This window comes from Triturus cristatus, chromosome 5_2 (genome assembly GCF_964204655.1).
Source record: "Triturus cristatus chromosome 5_2, aTriCri1.1, whole genome shotgun sequence".
Lineage (NCBI taxonomy): Eukaryota > Metazoa > Chordata > Amphibia > Caudata > Salamandridae > Triturus > Triturus cristatus.
In genome coordinates this window covers 275,968,562-275,993,166 of record NC_140588.1, presented here as the reverse complement: position 1 = coordinate 275,993,166, position 24,605 = coordinate 275,968,562, and the positions used below count along the sequence as shown (strand labels likewise).

At 42.3% G+C, this 24,605-nt stretch overlaps 1 protein-coding gene across 2 annotated transcripts in view; it reads right to left on the bottom strand.

Moving 5' to 3' along the window:
- Window positions 1-24,605, bottom strand: part of DCDC2 (doublecortin domain containing 2) — a 568,433-nt gene that overhangs the window by 31,292 nt on the left and 512,536 nt on the right. For both annotated transcript variants that reach the window (XM_085607045.1, XM_085607043.1), the window contains exon 9: window positions 8,233-8,646. In XM_085607045.1, coding sequence (XP_085463171.1) covers window positions 8,233-8,646 — 414 coding nt within the window. The remainder of the gene's footprint in view (window positions 1-8,232; window positions 8,647-24,605) is intronic.

Here is a 24,605-nt window from a genome sequence, read left to right as displayed (position 1 = left end):
ATTGTTCTTTATTAATAATATTTGAGCTATTTGTTTTATGCCCTTAGATATTTTTATACAATGTCGTGATATGTTTATATACCTATTAAGTTTTTTCCTGATGGTGATATGTATTTCACACCTGTAATTATATGCTCAATGAATACTTTGTTTCTTTTTGTAGTATAATTGCATATTTATTTCAATAAAATTCTATTTTCAAACTAAAAAAATGTATAACCAATTACAAATACCTTAAGCCAAGAACATAGTTAATTTTCAATATCTGGGCTATATCCATTAAAATGTGACATAACTATTACTGGTTTTTTAATATTTATTTTTCTTCTCCCTGTAATCTATCAATACATTTCTCATTGTAGTAAATACTAGGTAAACCAATAAATTATGATCGTTTGCTGTATAAATAATTTAGGTTCCTGTTACTGCTCTGCGTTTTTTAATTGCACTGTATCCTCTTCATACAAACATGTAATCTTCATGTAATACAAAGGGAAATTAGTAATGCTGCCCAGGCGTATCATGCCAACGACCTAATACAGGTGGTGTTTCAAATAACAATTTTTCTGTGTTATTTTTGAAAATGATATAAATCATACAGCATGGAAATTCAGTGATGTCAATTATTGTGATGTCATCCAGTTTATCTCATGTGATATCATTTCCTGGGAAGATCAAGGTTCAAACGTCATATGATGTAACTTCATGTGATGTCATTCACAACAAAGGGTACGCAATGTCACTTATGCTACCCCGGGTATTTGGTGAATTGATGCCCACAAATGTGCGCCTATTGTGGAGTTGCAAAATAGAGTACACCACAATATACCCAGTAATAAATTTGATTCTGACACTGGAAACAGATTGTACAGCCATTACTAGGATATATATCACGATGCTCAAGGTCAATGTGAAGGCGTTGAATACAGTTAAGGATTGCTGGGAGACAGACAGAGGTCAAAATATTCCAGAGGTGAAATGGGATAGGATATCGGAATAACCTACATGAGTTTCTAGGAACGGACGGTGCACATATGTCCAATGCAATACCTTAAACCAAACATTTTTGACTACTTAGCTGAATATAACTTTAAACTTCTGACACATGTCCTAGATTTGGCAGTGGGGACTGGGGCTTTTGCCAAATGGTATGGAGTTGCCTAAAATTTACCGACTATTAAAGTTACTACCCCAACTTAAGAGGGGGGTAACTTTTCAATAGTGGACTGCAGTTGAGGTCATAAGCCATAGACAGATTCTTCTGTGACTCATAAAGAGGAAGGAAATGCCTTTCTAAAGCCCTCTCCTTTTTGTGGTTCAGAAATGGCTGTAAAACCCAATTTGTGAGTTGGAAATACTTTTGCAACCCATGAAAGGTTTTTTGGCTCAGTAAACTGCTATACCATATAGGAGTAATGCTTAGGAGAATCATGTTGGGGGAAAAGCAGCTATAGAAATGTTAAATAAATTCACCCACATATGTGTGAATAGAATTAGAATGGGGTCAGTATTACAAAGATGATTATTTTATATGTGCAATCCTGAAAAGTGTAAGAGGGAAGTGTACATTCTGTGACTATATGTTTCTAGTATGAGTGCATTTCTGGAGTTGTGTGGGTAAGAGTATCACAGAGTACTCATATTTCAGGATCCTTCAAATCATGTTTGAGCTGCCTGGTCAGTGTTCAGTGGTTTTCAAGCACTATGAAATGGTCTTTAAACCAGAGCACAGTTCAACTGCACAGAAGCAAGACTTGTGCCCAAGCACAGTTATTTATTGCAGGGAGATGTTCTACAGAGAATAGTGGTTTATTGCTGAGGTATGCCTTGTGCCCAAAAGCATGATGTGTTGCTGTGAATAGTACATTTTAGTGTTGCCGGTTATGGGAGGTTATGCCACATCCTAACAAGAGTTCCATGAGCATTCTCAGTGAGTAGTATTTTACAGTGTGGACCCACATATGAATATGGAGTGTTGTCATGCCACATCCTTGTGGGTAGAAGTGCAAAACTGTTGTTTTAGTAATATTGTGGGAGCTAAGGTACATCTCCGAGGTTTGGTGTGCTAATGAGTAGGACAGGAGTGGTTCCCCACCATAAAAGGGTGGATTTCAAGTAGATAACTGTGCAGGGGTTACATATAGTGGATGGTCAGAAGAGATGTAGGTTTTGTGTACTTAAAAAAGCAGCACTCTTTGTAGTGGACCGTTGTCTGATTGATGATGAGTAGAACTTTGGAAAGGCTCAGGCTCATCGCTTCTGTTCTTTGAGGAGGAGGTATTTTAACTGTTCTTGTATTGGTGTTTAGAAGTTGTGACTTATGCAATGTGCAATATGATTTCTTTTAGTAACCTAGTAAATCTGATTCTTGTATTTTGTTCTCTGTTTTGTTCTTATGTATATTTTTTTCTCATTAGCTAAATATTGAACTCCTTGTACCAATCAATCCCCACAGTCTATTGAAGATTATTCCTGAAGTAGAAAAATGTTTAACTCTAAATAATTCCTACTCAAATCACACAAAAAAAAACCGAACTATAAAACATGGCCCAGATATTTTAGAGATACTCATCATTTCACAGTCAAGTAAACTAGTCACAAATATTGACACTTGTTCCTGAATTTTAGACTAGGGCTGTGCAAAATTTAAATTTGATCTGCTTGGCTGGTGACACAGTTCATTGAATTGACACACCCGTGGTTATGCATTGGCTGTATCAGCTTTTAAAATGAAACATGAGTGGTGAAATTTTGCCAACACTTGATTCCAACGGAGAGAAGAGAAATGCTGGGGGAGTTTCCCATGGATAGAGACAAAAACCTGGTTTAGAGGATGACATTCAGTAGATCGTAGCGAGCTAGCTGCTCTACTACTTACGAAACTCTGATCCATGATCAGGTTATCTACATATGATTAGGCACCCCACAAACATGCATTGCACTAAGGCTGATGGAGGCAGCCTCTTTCCATCCGCGCTCCAGACCCAAGTGATAGATTCTACTCACCGGTCCAGAGACTGGTTATTCCGAAGTACCTGAGCTTTGCTGTATCATTACAGTTCAGGGAGGATTCTGACTTGGAAGTGTTGAGTAATAATCCCACAGATGTTAGCTTCACCCCATAAGCTTCTCAGCCAAGGAGATGCACTAATTGGCTACACCTGAGTTTCATATCGTACTGAGTAGGATTACTACTGCTACAGTACATCCTCAGTAGGGTAAAACAAACCTTTCTGAAAACGGTTTAAACACAGCTCATGTTCCCTATTAGTGGGTGAACAAACATAAACACTTGGTGAATTCCTATTCACAATGACTGTAAGTCATCGAAGGATCAAAAAGTGGCATCGCTATGAATGCTTGGCTATCATAAGACAGTTATCCCGGTGGTAGCTTTTCTGGCACCTTCTGCTTGAAACCCAATAGTCACATGGATCGTGAGACCCTGCTTTCACAGTCTGTATTCAAACAAAAAATCAAGATCAAGCAAGCTTTTGCCTTCTGCTCTGTGGAAGGTTTCTGTTCTCCTTGAGCTTGCTTTAAGGCACCTGTGTTTTTGTTTGACAGATGTAAACCCCAGGAAATCTACCTTCCTGTCAATGTCCCTGAAATGAGTTGCACCAGGCCAGTGCTGAGCATTTAGAGCCAGAAGCAAGAGCCCACAGGCTAAGTGAAGTAGTACTTCACCAGTGGCCTTGGGGCCTGCAACTTATCCTACACCTCTCATGTCCCATCACAGGGTCCAAATAGAGTCAAGCTCAACATGGACTTTTTTCATGCTGATTCTACCCAAACTGTTCCCTTGGCTATGGTTTCACTTGATTATAGCTAGGGAAAGTGGTAATCTTGTTCATCCATTCATCTGCATCAATAATTTGATGACAAAGCATTTGGCTGCTCTTGCACCACCATACAGTGGCTCATTCTGCTTTATTATTGCTGTCCTTCAGCCTCAAATCGCAACTACACTTCAAGATGTCTTTATAGAAACATGAATCACAAATTGAATAGAGGAAGTACACCCCCCAGTAACTACCTAGCAATATAATATTGCTTATTTCTTACTGCATGTTTGGCTCTTCCAACTATGAATGTCCTGTGCAGTGTAAGATTTGGTTATTATATGATTCGTGTACAATAATGTGAGTTGTACTGATTATGTGTATGTAGATTACAAAACATTCTAATGCATATTCTTTCATGCAGTGAATGTTTGTTTCAATAATGCATACTGTAATTTAATATCACACTTACCTATATCAATAGAACTTAAAATCAACCTTAACATTTAACACATTTTTCACACTATGGGCCAGATTTATCAAGGTTTTGCATTGCCCTTGCACCATGCAAGGAGACGCAAGGGTGGCACAAAACCTAAGTGAGATTTATCAAGCCACGCAAGGCCACTTTGCATGGCCCTGCATGACTTGATAAATCCAGAGTAACGCAAGGCAGCGCAAATCGCTTCTTTGGGCTACTCTGCCCCAGGAAGGCATTCCATGGGTGGAGAGTGGGTGTTCCCAAACATCCACCCATGAATTTTGGTGCATTCCCAGATTTCCTATTAGTGGAAGACCTGGGAATGAGCTAAATGATACGTTTTCCCAGTTGAGGTGTAACATGGGAAAATATCCTTGTTTTTTCCTCTTTCTATGTGTGCTGAATTCTGTAACACACATAGAAAAAGGAAAGTGTCTCTGAGGATTGTCTCTGTGCAGGAAGGTGTCTCTTCCTGCTCAAAAACAATCCTGCCTACAATGCAGGCACCATTGCACCATGACGCAAGGGTGCCTGCATTGGCACTAGGCAGCAAATTGTGTGCCAGCTCCAGGAAATGACAGAAATGTGCTGTATAATGTTAAATATAGCACATTCCTGCCCTTTCATGCAGCACAGCACAACAAGCTGTCTTGCTGCGTTGAGTTGAGTGAAAGTTTGATAAATCTGGGTGTTTGTTTCAATGTCACACTCTATGTTGTACTATCCAACTGTAATAATGAATAATAACATTTATCTAAATTCTACAAAATTAAGCTCACAATTCAGTACACATTTATCAAACTTTGGTAATCTATTAGTTATCCATGAAATCTTGCCACATTCCTTCATAGCAGTATTGCATACATTTTTCTCGAATGGGGATGACATTTTTAGTACTAGACCACTAAGAGTAACATCATTACATTGTGACCCCATTTCCCGACAACTTCTGATGAAACCATGAAATGTCACAGTGGAACAGTTTGTGAGAGTTTTGGCTTTTTGAGTATCATCTTTTATGAACACTACATCTTGTTTTCTTAGCTCACCTTAACTATTCTTTAAAGGAGGTTCTCTTTGTTAGCCACCTACATCTTTTTGCTCTTTCAATGAGCAGCTCCAGGATCTTTATTTGTCTTTTAGTTCATATGTCTTTTGTTTTAGTACATACACCTGACACATATGCAGTTGTTTCACCTACATATTTGCAACAAGATGAGCAGGAGTACGAGCCCAGGTTAGGAGGCTTCCACTCGAGGGTCATGCGGAGTTGGGACCCGGAGCTCAGTCAGAGTTGCTTAACAGGGCCTGCAGGATCCCGTCTTAGGCACCTTGTGGCAAGACAGGCCAGGAAATTAAAATCAGGGTTGGGAAATTATACACCAGACTAAGCCAGAGCTCTGACCCAATCACCGATCAGACCTTCTTAGTCCAGCCAAACAAGGAAGATCTACATCGGCCTCCGGGACCCCATCCTGGGCACACTGCTTCACTCCAGAGCCTAACAGAGCTATGAAATGGGGCCCAGTAAGGCAAGGCAGCACACATCACTGCATTGCCTTACTCTGTGCTAGGGAGGTGACCCATGGGCATTTTAGTGACTGTTCCAATGCACCACCCATGGATTTTGGCGCTTCCCCTGATTTACAAAACCATGTAAACCTAGGGATTCACCAAAACCTTTAAATAACTTTATTTCTCCTAATTGTTTCTGCTTTCCATGTGCGCTGCATAATGCAGCACACATAGAAAAGGAAAAATCTTCCAAGGATTGTTTTTGTGCAGGAAGGTGCCTGTTGACCATGGTCTTGCCAGAATCATGGCCGTGGGCCCAGTCAGAGATGTTTATGCAGACAAAGCAGGAGGCCTGTAGAAGCCCATCCTGGACACTCTGAGACACAGACCTCCCGTTCCGGGGTCCTCACCCAAGATTCACAAAAGCTCAGACCCAGGGCCCTGTCATGCCTTTTCTGCCCAGCAAAGAATGGGAGCCCACAATGCAGTTACTCACGTGGACCCCAGGTGTGTCCCACCAGTTCTCTGACCTGGGAACCTGGCAAAGCTTTCTAAACCACCAAGCACAGAGACTGGCCTGCTGCCTTCCAAGACCCTTGCACTATCCGGGGAGAGCAGCCAGATGGACAGCAAGTACCCCACACCTTTTCCCTATTCATACGGAAGAAGTATACTAACATTTCTATAATCCACGCACATAGAGTGACAGAAGGTGACATTCAAGAGAATGCCTTAAACCTCCTGGAACCCAGAATGGGCTTGAAGCTTCAAATGAGCTCTCATTGGGACTTTCAGGGAAACTAGAAATTCTGAACACTAAGTCATGCCTGGAAGTCATGTGTTTTTAAAATGTATTTTATGTATAATGTTACCAATGACGTTGGCATGGCATGTTTTGCACACCTGTGTGGACGTGTCTCACATGTGTAACTTTATATACCACTAATTATCATTTTGCACCCTACTACTTTAGACGAATTTTGCAAACTCAAACAGTAACTGTTCAAATGCAATATCATTTGTAGAGAACAAACATCTTGACTCCCACCCATGAGGCTTAATGTCAAAGTGCAACACAGACTGCAACAAGGGTGTAAGAGGGTGTGTAGTTGTTAGTCAGGTGCTAAATGCAATGTTACACTCGTGGACTGGTTATTCAGGGCTTTCAATTGCTTTTACCATTCATAGTGTGCACTTGTTCTTGACTTAGGCCATTTTTGATAGGGCATTTGCAAGTCATCAAGGTCCTTAGTGGAAGAAAATGCAAGTCAAGTAGCACATTCAGTGGACTATTTGGAGCAGGGGATCCGATCAAACTGGTCAGAATGCAGTCTGTAACTTCTTTTATAGTCTAGAATTAAGAGAACAGCAGTGTAGGCTTAAATGGCTGCTCCAGTATAATATCTCTCATATTTATTTGGTTCGAAATGCTCAACTTTCCGTAACCCCACTGCTATAGAAGTTACACTGTGTCAGAAGAAAACTTCTCTTCATATAATAGAATAATTTTCATTTTCAATCAGATTCTTCTATTAATCTGTTAGGTTCTTTAATTCTTGAGGATTATTGCCTTATAATCATGCTGGCATTATCTCCGTTCGTACTCGGAATATCGTCTGTCTAGCCGTGGCTAGACAGAATTAAAGAACCTAACAGATGCTACGGGAATACCGGCACATATGATTATGCAATATTAGATTGATACGGTGATCTTCATATGATGATTCCAACCCTGATGAAGTCCATTTTTTGGGACGAAACGCATTGGCTGGGCTGATGCTTTTGATTGAAGGTGAATATAAAGATTAATGGAAGAATCTGAATGAAAATGAAAATAAATATTAATGGAAGAAAAGAGAATCCAAGAGTTCTTGCACTACAATTTGGTGTGAACAGCGTGGATTGAAAGAGACTCTGTATAATCTATACTTGTATCATATTTTACTTCTTTCTCCTTTTCATTTCTCTATAACTTCTTTTATAGGCCCTCAGTGGAAGCTTTCTTACAACTGACTGACTTTAGTGGGTCATGAGAGTTACACGCTTGAGGTTGATGCCTATCAATACCATTAGTTATTAATCACTATCCTCTTTATTGTCTATTCGCTAAGGCTCAGGCTATAAGCCATGTGAATACCATTTACTCATATTATTGACTAGCTGTGAGAAACCAACGTCTGTCTATCTCTACCTGCTTTATCACACACTCCCTTCACCCTTGAGCCATATACAAATATTTAGAACCTCCTTGTGCTCCTTTAGAAATAATGCATCTGGCCACTGAAATATTTTACTTTTCTTCTTCAAATTGTCTTATCTCATCTTTTACTAGTTATTTATAGTTCACGATTGGTGACCCTGACCTATAAATATATGGTCTGAGATTTCAAAATCTTTTCAGATTGATCTGCTTAAGATCTCCTATGCATATCTATTAATTAAGAGTTTTCATACCTCACTTTCGTTGTCTTTTGTTTCATCGAAGTTTTCTTCATCTGTATGAAAACCATTTTGGGTGGTTCTGGGCTCCTCTTCATCTCCACTACCTTCATCTAGCTCTGAGTGCAAATGGTCAGGTTCCTCTTCTCCCTGATCATCCAGGTTTTCCTCCTCATTTTCTGCATCCTCAAAATTATCTTGTAGTGGTTCCTCATCTGCTTCTTCTCCATTAATAACCTCAGTGTCTCTCAGTTCACTTTCTTCCTCTTCAGGCTCTTCTACATCTTCTTTCTCCTCTTCAAAAGCAAATTGGTCCTCACCGTCTTCCACTAATTCCTCAGCATCGTTCTCTTTATCATTCGCATCCACTAGCTCATCTGTCTCTTCTTCTAATATGCCATTTTCTTCTTCCACTGTTTCTGCTGCTCTCTGAAGAAACAAGAAAAGTACTTTAAAATGGATTCCTACAGTGTCTCATCAGAAAAAAATCAAAGCTTTACCACAACAAACACCCAAAGTTGAGCACAAAACCAAGTACAAAGATATAAAGAGCCATATTTGTGATTTCTAATGCCCACTTACTAAATTGCTCTGCATGTGCTAGTGCAGTATACAAAAGTACAAAAACCAATATGCTGCCAATGGTGGGTCTGATTCACAAAGGTCCTCCACACTCATGGCGGAGGACCCACAGTCATGGAAAAGTCTCGGCACTCGGGGCAGAATCTCTGCAATGAGAATTCTCATTGCAGAGATTCTGCCCCGAGTCCGGAGACTACCCCATGACTGCAGGGTCTCCACCACAAGTGCTGAGGACCTTGGTGAATCAGGTCCAATGTGTTTACTCTTTAAGGAATCCCAAGTTGATGGCAGTCCTCTGATATAAAGACATTTATTATTCCCTACTTATTGAAGTCTTGGCTTTATAATTTTCCAACGCTAGCAGTGACATTCACATCCCACAACAAATAAATTATAATGCTAATAGCATTTGTTAGCCAAAGTGAATTGGAATGGTTCTTTGCTCTAAAGGTTATATATCTGCAACCACAGGATGGTAATAGCCTTTGCATACAGTATGAAATTAGGTTTGCTCTTCCGCACATTCTGGTAAGTGTTGCTATATATATATATATATTACCTACTGGCAGTCGCCAGTAGGTAGTTATAGTTAGGACCTATTTTCCATAGGAAATCCGCAACATTCTATTTGGAATAACGTTGGCGCCGATTGACGAATCTTCGTGAAATTTTCTAAACTTTTAGCCAGCTCCAGTCCGCTCCTATCCTGAAAACTTCACGGTGATTCGTCAAGCGGGGGCCGAGAAAAAAGGTGGGTCCCAAAACACGTTTTCCCCATGCATTTTCCCATAGGACCTGTTGACGCAGCTACAGCCCGAACTGCTGAACGGAATTACACCAAATTTGGCAAAGAAGTAGTCCTCAGTTCAGACTCGTGCCTTTTGCTTAAATTGTGTAAATCCGTTCAGTAGTTCCTGGGAAACTTAGAGTTAAAAAGATAGATATATCTGGGCGGAGCCTAACCACACATCTCATCGTGAGATCTGATTGGCTGTCAGTACTTCATCCAAGAAGTGTTGGCAGCCATCTTGGTACCAATATACATGATAGCACCTCATTAAAAAGCATTGCAGTTAATAGAAGGTTTTAAGACTTTAGTTACATTATAAATCATTTGTTGATGGTACCATACTCATTTTAGGAATTGTGGTGTGTTCTAAGGTGATTTTACCATGTGAAAAAGCCTTCTGCTGTGATATCATGAATCATGTTTGAGAAAAAACTATTTTCTCATGCTTTTCCCACAGAGGTTTGGAAGGTGATCTATAAGCTAAACTGAGAGCATATTTTCTGTAAATTTACATTATCTTTCTCAGTCATGTGAGAATGAAGTCTGACATTCTCAGTAGAAAATGTACATCCAACAAGGGCAGAGACTGTCAGTTGATTCCTTTGTGTTCTACTGCAGCTTCCCAGAGTGTTCTAAGGAACAACTAGAGCGCTAACAGTCCTACTTATGACAAACGTATTGCACACCTAAAGCCATCTTTAAGTGGTAACTCTTACAACATTTAATTTAAAAAGGAACAAAATGAGGGGGTTCATTTTGCCATAGAAAGTATGATTAGTGCTGCAGAAAGAAAAATTAGGGCACATTTTGAGTGACTTCTCAAATCCTCTTCTATTTCATTAAAAAATTCTGACATGCAGACTGAAACATGCACTTTCAATACCAGCAGCAGACTTCCCTGGTGAGCAGTAGCTTTACTACAGTGATCTAATAAGCAACTAGAGTGCTAACATTCAGAATTTATGGCAAATGTGTGACACATCTGAATGCCTTCTTGATGGAATCAAAGTAAAAAACTGAAAGTATTTCCTACTGAGGAGACTGTAGTAAATGAGGAAATTAGGAAACTTCATAACAAATAAGTCTCCCAAAATGGCCACCAGAGACAAAAGAGCCCAAATGTAGCCCAAATATCACCCAGATGTAGCCCAAGTATAGCCATATGACAGAATGTCCCAGAGTGTTCTTAAGAACAACTAGAGCGCTTACTGTCTTACTTATGACAAAAGTATGGCACACCTGAAGCTATCTTAATTGGAATAAACTGGTAACACTTAAAACATTTAATTTAATAAGGAACACAAGGAGAGGGTTCATTTTGCCATAGAAATTATTATTAGTGCTGAAGAAAGAAAAATTAGGGCACATTTTGAGTGACTTCTCAAATCCTCTTCTATTTCATAAAAAAATTCTGATATACTGACTGAAACATGCACTTTTAATACCAGCAGCAGACTTCTGTGGTGAGCAGTAGCTTTACTACAGAGATCTAATGAGCAACTAGAGTGCTAACATTCAGAATGTATAGCAAATGTGTGACATATCTGAATACCTTCTTGATGGAATCAAATAAAAAACTGAAAGCATTTCCTACTGAGGAGACTGCAGTAAATGAGGAAATTAGGAAACTTCATAACAAATAAATCTCCCAAGATGGCCACCAGAGACAAAAGAGCCCAAATGCAGCACAAATATCACCCAGATGTAGCCCACATGTAGTACAATGACAGAAGTGTGCAAAACACTTATTTTGTGTTTTTGCAGTTTTATATAGTCCAGACTTGTCAGGTATTGGAGTGCTTTACATGAGCATTGGTTACATAACATACAGATCAAATTCATTTTGGTTGTAGGCATGGGGAGATTAAGTGATATGACCAGAATCACAGAATGTTGAGCTGAAGCAGAAACTCCAACCTGGTTCCACAGTTGCAAAGTCTGCAGCTCTGGAATTAACATCACATCCTCTCCCCTAAGTTCAACATTTAATCAAGTGGTCAACTGGATAAAAAAACATAAAGATTACAAATAATTTAAAAGTTCTTTGTCGCTATATGAAAACTCAGAAAATATGTCCTCATTTTAGTTTTTTAGAGCACTAACCATCATTTTGATGCAAATAAGACCCTCTCATATATGTAATTTCTAAAGGAAATGCTCTAGGTATTACAGTTTTGATTACATCAAGATGACGTCAGGCGTTCCACACTTTTGTAATAAATATAGAATGTTAGCAATCTAGTTGTTCATTGGGATACTGCTGAGAGGCAGAGGCCAGTGGCACGGACTCTGAAAATTGAAGGCAGGTAGGAGAGTGCAGAGGCAACAATTTGACCACATTGAGCAGACAGGAAGGGCAGTGGCAGCACAACAGACTATGGAGGGCAGTGGAAAGGGGGGCAGGGGCAACAAACCAACAATACAGGACTGGCAAGAGAGGCTGTGGCAATATAATAGACCATTGTGGGCAGAAGGAAGAGGCAGTGGTAGTACAACCTTACATGCCATCAGACCTGTTTCAGCCAGTATACGTCCAATGTTTTTAAGCTCAAATGGGCTTTATTTGATCTGTCTCCTGTCTACAATCTCCTCTTTTTCAATGTAACTCAAAGGGGAAAATCAATACCCCAGTTTTTTTTCAAAATCTCCCTCTTACCAAGTTCAAAATGTTCGCAAGTATGGTACATTGGATCATGGTAGGCAGGAGGAATTGGGGTAGGGACATGGCCTCGGGTAACAGAGGACAGGAGGGACATGGAGAGGTTCACCAATCTGACCCTACAGGGCAGGCATCAGGGTTTGCAGCAGCACAATACACCACACAGGGCATGCGGGACGGGAGTGCAGCACAACAATCCATAGAAAGCAATAGGGGGGGGACAGGACCATGCACATGGACAACAGAGAACAGAGGGGAAAGAGGCAATGGTAGCTAGCTGACCATAATGGACAGACAGGAGAGAAAGCTGCAGCATAACAGACCATAAAGGGCAGGAGGGACGGATCAGAGGCATTACAATGGAACAGACTAGCCAGGAGGGAGGGAATAGGGTTCTGCACATGGAAACAGAGGGCTGGGGGCAAGGGGGCAGGGCAGGAGCAGCAAGATGACCATGGAGGTCAGGCAGGATGGGCACTAGACACAAGACACACCATGGAGAGCAACAGTGAGACTATGATGGCATACACACAGACCATGGCGGGAAGGTGGGAGGGGGTCAGGGGCAGCTAGCTGACCACACAGGGAAGGTGGGAGGGGCCATGGTAGCACAGAAGACCATGCATGGCAAGCGGGAGGGTTAGTGGCAGCACAATGGCTATGATGGGCAAGAAGGAGGGTGCAGGGGCATGCACAAAGGACCATGGAGGATAGAAGGGAGGATCAGGACCTGGGCACAGACAAGAGAGTTCAGGGGAAGGGGCCCCACAACAGACCGTGTGGGGCAGACAGGAGGAGCAGTTGCAGCACAACAGACCAAGGAGGGCAGAAGGGTGTCGCAGTAAAATGACCATGGAGGACAGGAGGAAGGGGATAGGGGCATGGCATGTGGACAGGCAGGGTGGAGGTGGCAGGGACAAGTTACAGTCATCTGACAATGCTAGGCAGGTGGGAGGGGAGTGGCAGCTCAACAGAACACTCCGAGTAGATAGGAGTGGCAGGTCCATGGAACATGGTGGACAAAAAGGATGGAGCAGGGGCATGCACAAAGACATCGGAGGGCAGGGGGAAGGAGAATAGGGGCAGCAAGCTAAGCACAGAGGCTAAGCAGGAGGTCAATGATGGGCCATAGAATTGGGCAATGGAGGGCAGGAGGAGTGGACTGGTACATCATGCTAAATGGAGGGCAGAGGCAGCACATCAGACCATGCATGGCAGGAGGGAGGAGGCTAGTCCATGAATTCAGACAACAGAGGATAGGGAGGAGGTGGATGGGGCAGCAAGCTAATTGTTCAGAGAAGGTGGGTATTAGGAACTTTATTGTTTTTAAAATGTGTGTCTGTGCGAACTACTTAAAATATGAACAAGTATGCAGCATAATCTCACTTTTATTCAGGAAGAAGAGGACGTTTGTGACTGTGACTCCGGGCTCACTTGGCAGAAACATCCCCTGACCCTCCACCCCCCATCGCAAAATGTAATGCCCGTGAAAAGGGTAGGTGGACGCAGTGTTATATAGAATATAGTCCTGAGAGCACGATTGAAAATGAAAACTAGATATGGTATATGGTATAAACTATGCACCAAAAAGTGTGATATAAGATGAATCGGGCGTGAAATATAATATGCAATACATCGTGCGCAATGACAGATTCATTGGAGAGCGCGAGATAGCACAGGCACTAGCTCGTGCTAAGCGATATGCTCCTTGGAGTGTAATATGCACAGGACAGTGTTGTGTAACCTAACTAGTCTCTAAAGTTGAAATATAAAATATGTGCGGGGGAGTGTAACGTTGCATATGCACTGTGACAAAGATATGGATTCCAGATTGTAATATGTATGGCATAGCGCTGTGCATTATAACATTGGCATCGAGGAAGGCACGTTAGATGGGGCAATATAATCCGTGCGAAGGCAAGTGTGGCATGACATATTCACGGGGTGGTGTTGCAGTGCACATGGGCTAGAGAGTGTCATAGCATACGCACTAGCTGGTGGAATACAACACAGAGGTGTGTGGCACTCGGCGGGCACTGGTGGGTGTAACACAGCATTAGGCTCAGCCAAGAGCACGCTGTGACTCTCAAGTGAGGTTCGTCTCCTTTCTAGAGAGTAAAATAAAAAGTATTACACATCCGGTGGTGGATGTGTGTTTTATTAACCGTGAGGGGGGTTTCTTGCATAGTTTGGTCGATTTTTTGTCGAATCCCCTTTGAATGGCTTGGTGTGCTTGTGTATTAAATGTGCCCGTCAATAGCTACCCATGTTTGTATAAATAAACGACAAGGGTGTCTACTTGGAGAGTACCCACCGGAGGGGGCGCCGGGATTAGGCACAGAAGGGCGTCAGACACGTCAGAGCTTCACTAGCGGTCTAAATACATTCCACATGGATTCATTGTATGCATAGTCGCCTTTTAATGAATATCACGCAAATCGTCATGGTGATAGGTACATACGGTTTGTCCAGCATGTCCTAGGTGTTTCTATAAATATAGTTGTTTTTTTTAAATAATAAAAAACAAAGGCCGGCCCCGGGGGATGGGGTCCCTGGGGCCATAAGTGGCCTGAGGAGGGGGGCAACGCAGCCCCCCTCCTAAAGAATAAAAAAAAAAAAGGCCATGACCCGGGGGTTGGGGTCCCCGGGGCCGATTAAGGCCGTGGGAGGGGGGCCGCGCGGCCCCTTCCAAATGTATTTTTTTCAAGAACAAAAAATTAGGGTGCAGGCCCTGGGGGATGGGGTCCCCAGGGCCAATAAATTAGAAAAAGAAGGGGGACCACACAGCCCTCCTTCTTAAAAAAATAAAGTAAACAAAAGACCGGCATCGCACCGGAGGCCACGCCCCCCTCCTTGCAGCACTCTGCAAACGCGCCCCCTGGCCAGTTGTAAGTTGGGGAATTAATTCCCCTCCAGTACTGAGGGTTCCTGAGGGCCAACTAGCCCAACAGGTATCTCCAGTATGCGCCAGGGAGCTGCGTTGCAGACAGGTGTTCTGAGGCCACGCTCCTTTTTACAACTCTATGAAATGCAGCTCTGTGGCGCTTACTGGAGGTACCTAGTGGGCTAGTTTGACCCTAGGGACCCTTAGGATTCAAGGGGACTTAATATCTCAACTTAGAACGGCCACAGGGCGCGTTTACACAGTGGTGAAGGGAGGGGATGGGGCCTGAGGTGACGTGTGCAAACACGCCCTGTGGCGCGTTTTAAGTTGTGGAAATAATTCCCTTTCAATCCTGCAGGTCAGTGAGGGACAGTGTGGGCCAACTAGCCCACCAAGTGCTTCCAGTAAGCGCCACTGCTCTGCGTTGCAGAGAGGTGGGGCAGGCCGTGCCCCTTTTTACACCTCTCTGCAATGGCGCTTACTGGACCTAGTGGGCTATTTTGCCCCTAGGGACCCTCAGGATTCAAGGGGACTTATTCTCCCAACTTAAAACGGCCACAGGGCATGTTTACACAGTGGGGAAGGGAGGGGACGGAGCCTGAGGTGACGTGTGCAAATATGCCCTATGCCGGTTTTTAAGTTGGGGAAATAATTCCCCTTCAATCCTGAGGGCCCCTGGGGACTAACTAGCCCACCAGGTGCTTCCAGTAAGTACCACTGAGCTGCGTTGCAGAGAGGTGGTCCAGGCCGTGCCACTTTTTACACCTCTCTGCAACGCAGCTCTGTGGCGCTTACTGGAGGTTCCTAGTGGGCTAGTTGGACCCTAGGGACCCTTAGGATTCAAGGGGACTTAATCTCCCAATTTAAAACGGCCACAGGGCGTGTTTACACAGTGGGGAAGGGAGGGGACGGGGCTTCAGGTGATGTGTGCAAACACGCCCTGTGGCACGTTTTAAGAGGTAGTTTTAATCCCCCTGCCCTATTATATACTAGGGGCTTACAGAGGAGGTCATGCTAATCACAGGGGGACCCCAACGCATAGTGTTCCCTAGTGTATGTAGGTGTTTTCACTGTATTCTGAGTATCTTTTAACATAGCACTGGCTCTAGGACTGGTTAGTCAGACTCAGTTACCACCAGTATCCGGCTGAAAAAAGTTGAGGGTACAGGATGATTTTACAACAAGGCTTCTTTCTGCTCTTCTGTTTGTTCTTTCTGCACATTATCCTTCTTCCTGCACTTTTCTTCGTCTTTGAGGACTTCTGTTGCTTCTTTCTGCATTTCTTTTTTTTCTTTCTGTGCGTTTTTTCTTCTTTCTTCACATGTCCTATCTCTGTAGGCATAGTTAGAAATTAGCATTTAAAAAACCTTTGACATTCACTGAAAAATCCATAGGTTTCAGGCACGTTATAGTTAGGAATTAGCATTTAAAAAAACCTTAGAAATTCACGGAAAAAACCATAGGTTTCAGGGGCGTTATAGTTAGCTGGACTTTTCACTCGTACAAAACCATTGAAATTCCCCCGTTATAGTTAGTTCAGCTAACTATAACTTGCGCGCCCAAATGACTTCACTGATGACATCACTGATGACATCATCCTTGTGATAGAGTGGCAGACCTCCTCTCCCCTAATATAACCTTTAATACACACATTCAAAAATAGAAACTAAAATTTTCAAAACAATGGACATACAAATACCAGTTACAACAACCTATTCAGTAATTCTAAGATCCACATACACATCCACTCATTCACCAACAGTCCTATAAAGTCACTCATACATGTACTCACTCATCATATGTACTCATACCCATATACATCCTGTTACACAACGCCACTCATCCATAGAGTTACTCACACACATAGTCACTCATGCTAATAAAGAATCAAACATCCATTTACTTGCATATACAGTTATACACACACCACCACACTTACTTCTACAGAAACTTACACATACTTAGTCTTTTAAACAATCACTTATAGAAACACATACTTATTCATACAGGAACTCTTCCAATATCTCACTCTCACATATACTCACTTATATACACCAATAGTCACATATACTAGTTTAAAACATATGTAGTTACTCATAAAGACACTATTGAGACAGTCATTCACTCACTAACACACCCATGCCCACACTCATCCACCCATACAGTCCTGCACACATGCTTTCTTCAACACATACAAACAGTGAGTCACTCATTCATGCCCCTATGCACTACGTAATACCCCCCACCGAACCATACAGACACTCAGACACTCATACTGATACTCAAAAAACCAACTAATAACCTATATAAACACTCATGTAGCTACTCACCAACCCATGCAGCCACTTATACACAAGGTGAGAGACTGATACAGATATTTACATATTTAAACATTACTCACTGAGCCATGTATTCACTAAGATACACTTAATCAGTCAGTTATACAATCAATTTTTCAAAAACAAATCATCGATTTAGACACTTATACACCCATTTATTCTTGCCGGGACAGCAAGCAAATATCTGAGAAATCTGTTTTCGACCCTCTGCAAAGATGTCACGTCTGCGTGTCCCCATATACCCACATTCAAAGTACATTGGGTAGTGTAAAACCATCTTGCAATGTATATGATATTTAGGGGCCTATGTACAAGGGGATAACGCCACCAGAATTTCACTTTTTTAGCAATGTTGTGGTGGCGTTATCCCCTTTCCATATTTACAAAGTGGTGTTAAGCCACTTTTTGTGGCTTAATGCTGCCTTGTAAATACAGCCCCTTAACATACATCATTTAGCATGAAAGGGGCATGCAATGGGTGTTACTGTGAGCGTTCCACGCAACATCCTTTACGTTTTGATTCTGCCCCAGATTTACGAGGAGGTGTAACAGAAGACCATGCAAGAGCAGGCATTAGAATTGCGCATGAGGAGAATGCTTTTATTTCTCCTCATTTTTGCTTTTTCTGTGTGTGTTGCATTCTGCACTAGGAGAGAAGTGCAGGCTACCGCATGTCTGATTAACCCCCCCCCCCGGGAGCCAAAGGTAGGTTATTCCTTTTGGGGGGAGGCCTGCCCCCCTCCACCAACCTCTGACAGGCCATTGGTCCCCATCCCCAGGGCTGATATTAAAAAAGGGACTGGGGGCACATGGTCCCCCTCCCTTGAGCCTAATTAGGCCCAAGGGACCCCATCTCTTGTAAAGGCATGCATGATAAAATCATATTAGTTGTAAAATCCTTTTTGGTAAAAGCTTGCGTCGGTAAGGAGGAGGGAGTTGGCTGGCGCCACAGTTAGTACCAGGGCAGATGTCTAGTTAATTGGTCCTTAAACCTTCATAACTTTTTTTTCCTCAACTTTATCCACATCTTTTTTTTCAATATCCTGGGGATTCTAAATGTTTCCACTGTTTGTAGATTCCACAGAGATAACTGAGAAAATAGCCAAAATATAACAATTTCTTTTTTTGTAGAAAAAACAATGAGAAAAAGTGCTGTGTAAGAAAGCGGGATTACATAGGCATGTTGTCACGATCAACTGCTTATGTCATATTAGTCTGGGTTGCTTTCAGTTTTGTCTTTATTGGAGCTTTGGGATTTGAGTTTACAGCTGCATATTTATGTAGCTTTCATGCAGCGCAGCACAGCAAGCAACCTTCCTGAGTTGCGCTGGTTGAAAGGGAAGGGGCAGAAATGGGCCACCTTTAACATAATACGATGCATCCCTGTCCTTTCCATGCACTGGTGCCCTTTTGGCTGCCTAGTGCCAACTCAGCCAGATAAAAAAAACATTATTATTGACTGCCACTACAGATTTCAGCAGAGCAAAGGAATGTTTAAACAATGTCTGAATTTACTTATGATCATGCGTAAATATGTGGTTGTCCTGGGAGGATCAATATATTTAGCATTCATAAACCTCTCTTTTACCATTGATAGGCTAACAGGTTTAAATTGTGGGTAATTGTAAGCGATATGGGCATAGAAATGACCATTCATTCTTTTTTTATTTTTTTACGTATGGACTTGAGTGCAAAGGTGAGGTCTGGGCCAAATGGGTAAGTTTTATTACATCAAGGTGTGAACTACACTAGTGGTGTGCACTGTTCTCTTGCTGTTTATACTATACACAAATGATTTAGAGGTAGAATTGAACAAAGAGGACAAGGATATGTTACATCGAATCATAAATCCATCCCTGTTTGCGAGGATAATGCTGTAATAATGACTAAAATTGTCTTTGATTGTCATGTAAGATTTATGGAGCACTTAGACCTCACAACTAATCTTGCTAATTTATCCATTCGGACACTGAGCCCAAGATTCACTAACTCTAGGGTTGTCTACATTAATGAACACCTATTGAGAAGATTCTTTGCTTCTCTAATCTAGGATAGACCTTGGACAATTCAACAATTTGGCCCTCCTTTACATGTGAGAGAAGGTTGAAACATTTATGGCCAAAGTAGGAAACAGACCAATGCAATGCATCAATACAATTTATAGTGCCAAGTGTGTATCAGTTGCTGCTTATGGAGCAGCTATTTGTGGTTATGTCAATGGGGTTCTTCAGACAAAAGAAAATAGTTTTGTCAGAAAATTCTAGGCTTATCACAGGTGACTCTACATGTTATCTGCCATGAAGAACATGGTATACAATACCTGGAGGATACTACTAGCCTTTTACCTTTTCATTTATGGCTGTCTACACAGTTAAGAGTTAGTGTGAAGCTTAACTAGGAAATTGATTTGGATTATTTTAAAATGAATTGTATAAATGATTCCCCATGGCTGGAGTACATTAAAAGTTCATGTATTGAAATATGCCAGCCTCAAATATACGATATTGTGAGACCTCACTAAGGGGCATATTAACAAGGCGGCGTTATAAAATTATCGCCGCTTTTGCAGCCGTTTTCAGTCGAAAAGCGGCGATAATTTTATCGCCTTATCAGCAAAGACACGCTATCGCGTGTTTTGCTGACTTAGCGCCCGTTTCCAGCATGCCTAACTTTGCATCTCCAATAAGATGCAAAGTAGGCGTGGCTGTGAAACCAACCAGGGAAAATATCGCGAAGGCAGCTTTGCGAATTAACAAGGAAGGGTAGCGATTATTTAAATCGCGTTAAGTATGCCTTAACGCAGGAATTTAACGTCTGTTAAATTCCTGACTAAGGCATACTTAACATGGGGGGGTGGATTCTGTGGCTAAGATCACAGGCCCGATCATCTAGGATATCGCCGTTTTCCACCATGGAAAACGGCGATATCCACACTATCTCTGGAATTTGTATCGCCTCGGTGATGCGCGTTGTTGATAACGCGCTAACCGGGCGATAAATTCCAGAGATAGCCGGCGATAAATATGCAAGCGCTAATCGCGCTTTGCGATATTTATCATCGGCCCTTCTTAATATGCCCCTAAGTACACAAAAAAGTTTTGCTGTTATGGAATTAATGACATTGTCTTTAATGATGGCTGTTCAGACAATGATGCACTTCATGTTTTTAGTGAACTTTTTAAACTATCAGAGGAATTATATTTCATAACCGGAGGCTGACATTATGCATTAATCTTTTAATTGCCACTCCTGCAGCACCTTCAAAAACTTTGTAACAATAACATTTCAATCTAGAACTATAACACTAAAGTCCATAAATATTACTTGCATAGAACACTCTTCCTCTTTTAAATGCTGCTCCTGAAAAGATAAGTACCAAGTATGAATAGTTGGAGTATGAAGTGTGTTTTTTAATTACTTAATAATTTGAAAGCATATGCTTTCTGCTTCTAATCACCGCTCTTTGACACAATGTTTATTTTAGTTCATTATTAAATATTTGATATCAGGTTCTACCCGTTGGTGATCTGATAAAACCAAACATTCACTTTCCTTTTTCCTCCCCTCCCATAAGATTTCATACTAAGTCATGCTTCACTTGGTTGCACTTTCCACTGATTAGAATATGAAAAAAATGTACATATTTATCCCCACATTTTTACTCCTTTTATCCCTTATATCTCTCAAATGTACACCCTATGGAGTAATAAGGCATATGGCACATTGGATCGCTTAATGCCAAGACACAGTGGGGCATATTTACAAGGAAATGGCGGAGCACACTGCAGCAAATTTTGCAGTACCGCACTCCACCATTTCCAAAATGCAGGAACGCGCCGTATACGTATACAATATGGTGCACCCCTGTGTTTTCCCTAGCACTGGCGCTTAAAATAGCTGCCTAGCGTCAACACACACCCTTGCGCCATAGTGCAAGGGTGCAGGCTTTACAGAGAATTCGTTTTTTACATGCCGAAAGTTGTCTATTTCTTCAAATAAACAATCAATAATGGCGATTTGTTACTTCTATATGTACTGCATTCTGCAGTACACATATTAGTAGCAAATCATCCTTATTTAATTATTGTTTATGTACAGATAGGGACACAATGCAGCACACACGAGGAGAAATGAAAGTATTTCTCCTCGTTCTGCCATTCTAATGCCTGCTATTGCTTTGGTGTTAGTATTTGGTGCTACCTCATATTTACAGATTCTTGTCAATCTGGGGCAGCGCCTAAAAGCAATGGGTGTTGCGGTGGAACACCCACAGCAACACCCATTGCACGCCCCTTTCATGCAGATACCTGTATGATGCAGGGCATGGCGCTGCCAGAACATCAGTAAAAGTGATGTTTTGGTGGTGCAATACCCTTGTAAATATGGCCCAGTATATCTTATTTCCCATCAATTGTGCTTTCACTCAGCTCATAGACATAAGAACACGTTTTGTTTCCTTTCTCTTCCATGTCATTACTCATCTACTGTCCGATCTTTGTCATTACCAACGTTCTGAACACTTTGTAGGGTCCATCCTCCCGTCAACCTGGTTTTCTTCTAGATCACTATACCCCCAGAGCCTCCTGGATGTGATGGCTGATCAGGTGTAGACCCGCCATTTACAGTATAAAGGTAGTGCTGTAAAGAAACTTGAGGGAGGGCCCCTGCAGAGTACATGGAGGGATCCCCCTACAGAGTCATTCAGGAGCTGTCAGGCTAGGGTACTGTGCTGAGGGATCCCCCATGGAGCTTGGAGGACCCCCGCACTGCAGGGCTGTGGGGCCTATGTTACGCCTCTATTAATAGGATGCAGTAGTTATACTTATTGTATAATTGATCTCTGGTTCACAAAGTATTGTGTTTTAATTGTGCATTGCTCTTTTTTTTCACCACCCTAATTTTTCCTTCCCCTCGATCTCTTATCGCTTCTTCTTTTGTTAAAACCGCTACTCCCCTTCCTTTCTTTTGCACATTTACTTTATTGCTCCCCCCCTCTTCCCCTTCCCTATGTCTGTTCTGGTCTACCCTTTCAACATCAACCCGTAGACTGCCAACAGGATCTGGCTGACATTCCTGTGCACTTACTACACTCTTTCTCTCCCTTTGTATATTGTGATCTCCATAACAATGAACACACCCTTGTGCATTCTTTTCTGGAATGTAAATTGTCTTACACATTACATCAAGCATAAAAAAGTGCTTTCTTATCTCAACTCCAAACATAACAGCATAGCTCTTCTCCAGGGGACATACCAGACTAAGAAGAAATCGGAGAAGCTTTGGCGAGATTTGGTGGGGAAGGGGATACACAGTTATTGTCCTCTGACAGTGACAGATGACATACCAACCCCAAGGAAACGTGGGGTATCCATCATGATTCGGAAAACAATATCCCAAATAGTGCTTAAAATCTGGGTTGATTCGGATGGTCGCTATGTGTTCACTACATTAAAGTTTAACTGTAAGGTTCCATGCATAGGCTTAGTGTATGCACCCACGGGTTCAAAGCATGCCTTCTTTCTTTAACTCACACCAGTATTGACAGGGATACCGTCAACATCCAGATTGGCGGGGATTGGAACTTGGCCCGGGATGCGATCTTAGACCACATCAGTCTGATTGATGTATTTAATAATACAGACAGAGCCCTCCTAGGAGATCTTGCGGCTCGTTCACGTATGGCATCTTTTGCATCTGGCAAACCCGGTAAAACACATATTTGTCCCTGGTCCATGTTGCACAATCACAGTTGGATTTTTTCCAGATGGCTCACCATTTACTTCCTGTTCTCTGTGAGACCTCAATATTAGAGGGTGAACCTTTGGACCATTCATTTAGTACCCTGGAAGCTAATCTGGGTCTGTCACGGCCAATACCAAACCCTGGGGCCCCAACTTCTCCCAATACAGCCACATGGTAGGCAAAACACAGCTAAAAGCCAATTTGAACACTTACTGGCAGAACAATGATGGTTATGTAATCTCCACCATGAAATTGAGGGTGGTGGCATAGGCAACCATCAGGGGACAGCTGATGAGGGATTCAGTCCTGTCCAACAAGCAGAGGGAGGAGTGTCAGAAAATACTAGAAGCAGATATAGCCCACCTCATGTGCACGTAAACGGTCCACCCTCCCACTGTCACCAGTCACAGCCTTGAGAAGGCGTGCATGAACCTCAATACCATCTTCACCTCTAAAGCTGAGTGTTCACTACAGAAGTTGAAATACCAGCACTATGAACAAGGAGAGAAGGTGGGACGTCTTCTGGTGGTGCAGCTCAAGCATATGGGAGGCAGGAACAGCCATTGCTGCTATCATCACCAAATCAGGGGCGCAGGTTACCAAGCCCCGGGAAATTGCAGATGCATTTGCACCCTACTACAAGACCCACTACTCCCCAGAAATTGTTCAAGAAATAGATCAGATAAAAACCTTCCTGGAATGTATTCGCTTACCTTGCCTCTCAGAGAACGGCAGGCAGCTGCTTCGGGGCAGGATCACCAACAAGGAGATAGAGCAGGCCACCTCAAATCTACCCTATCACAAAGCTTTGGGTGAGGATGATTTCCTGGCAGAGTTCAATAAATGCAGCAGATCTGAGGTAGTGGATTTTCTCTGAGAGGCCTTTGCTGAGGCTGATTACTCAGGCTCCTTAGGTATATTGTCCAACAGGGCACTGATTTCGGTCCTCCCCAAACCGGGAAAAGATCCTCTCTTTCGTGGAAGTTATCACCTCATATTCCTGCTCAATAGGGATGTAAAGATATTGGCAAACATTATAGCAACCCGCCTTAAGCAAGTCCTTCCCTCTCTTATTCACCATTCACAAGTGGGGTTGTTGCAGGCCACTCATCATGCAATCATCTCCACATGCTAGCTCATGCAGTCTGGCGACCAGCAGACCTTTCATGGAGGTCCTGGCATGGTCATTGGATGCAGGAAAGTCCTGTGACAGGATAGATTAGGTCTATTTGTTTGCCATGCTCTGGAAATTTTACCTTGGTGAGGACTTCATCGCCAGAGTGAGATGGCACGACCATTCAACATCGGCACAGGTCAATTGTGGGAGCTTTCTTTCTGACCCTTCATGGTCCGTAGGGGTACCCGACAAGGTTGCCCACCTCTCCCCTCTGT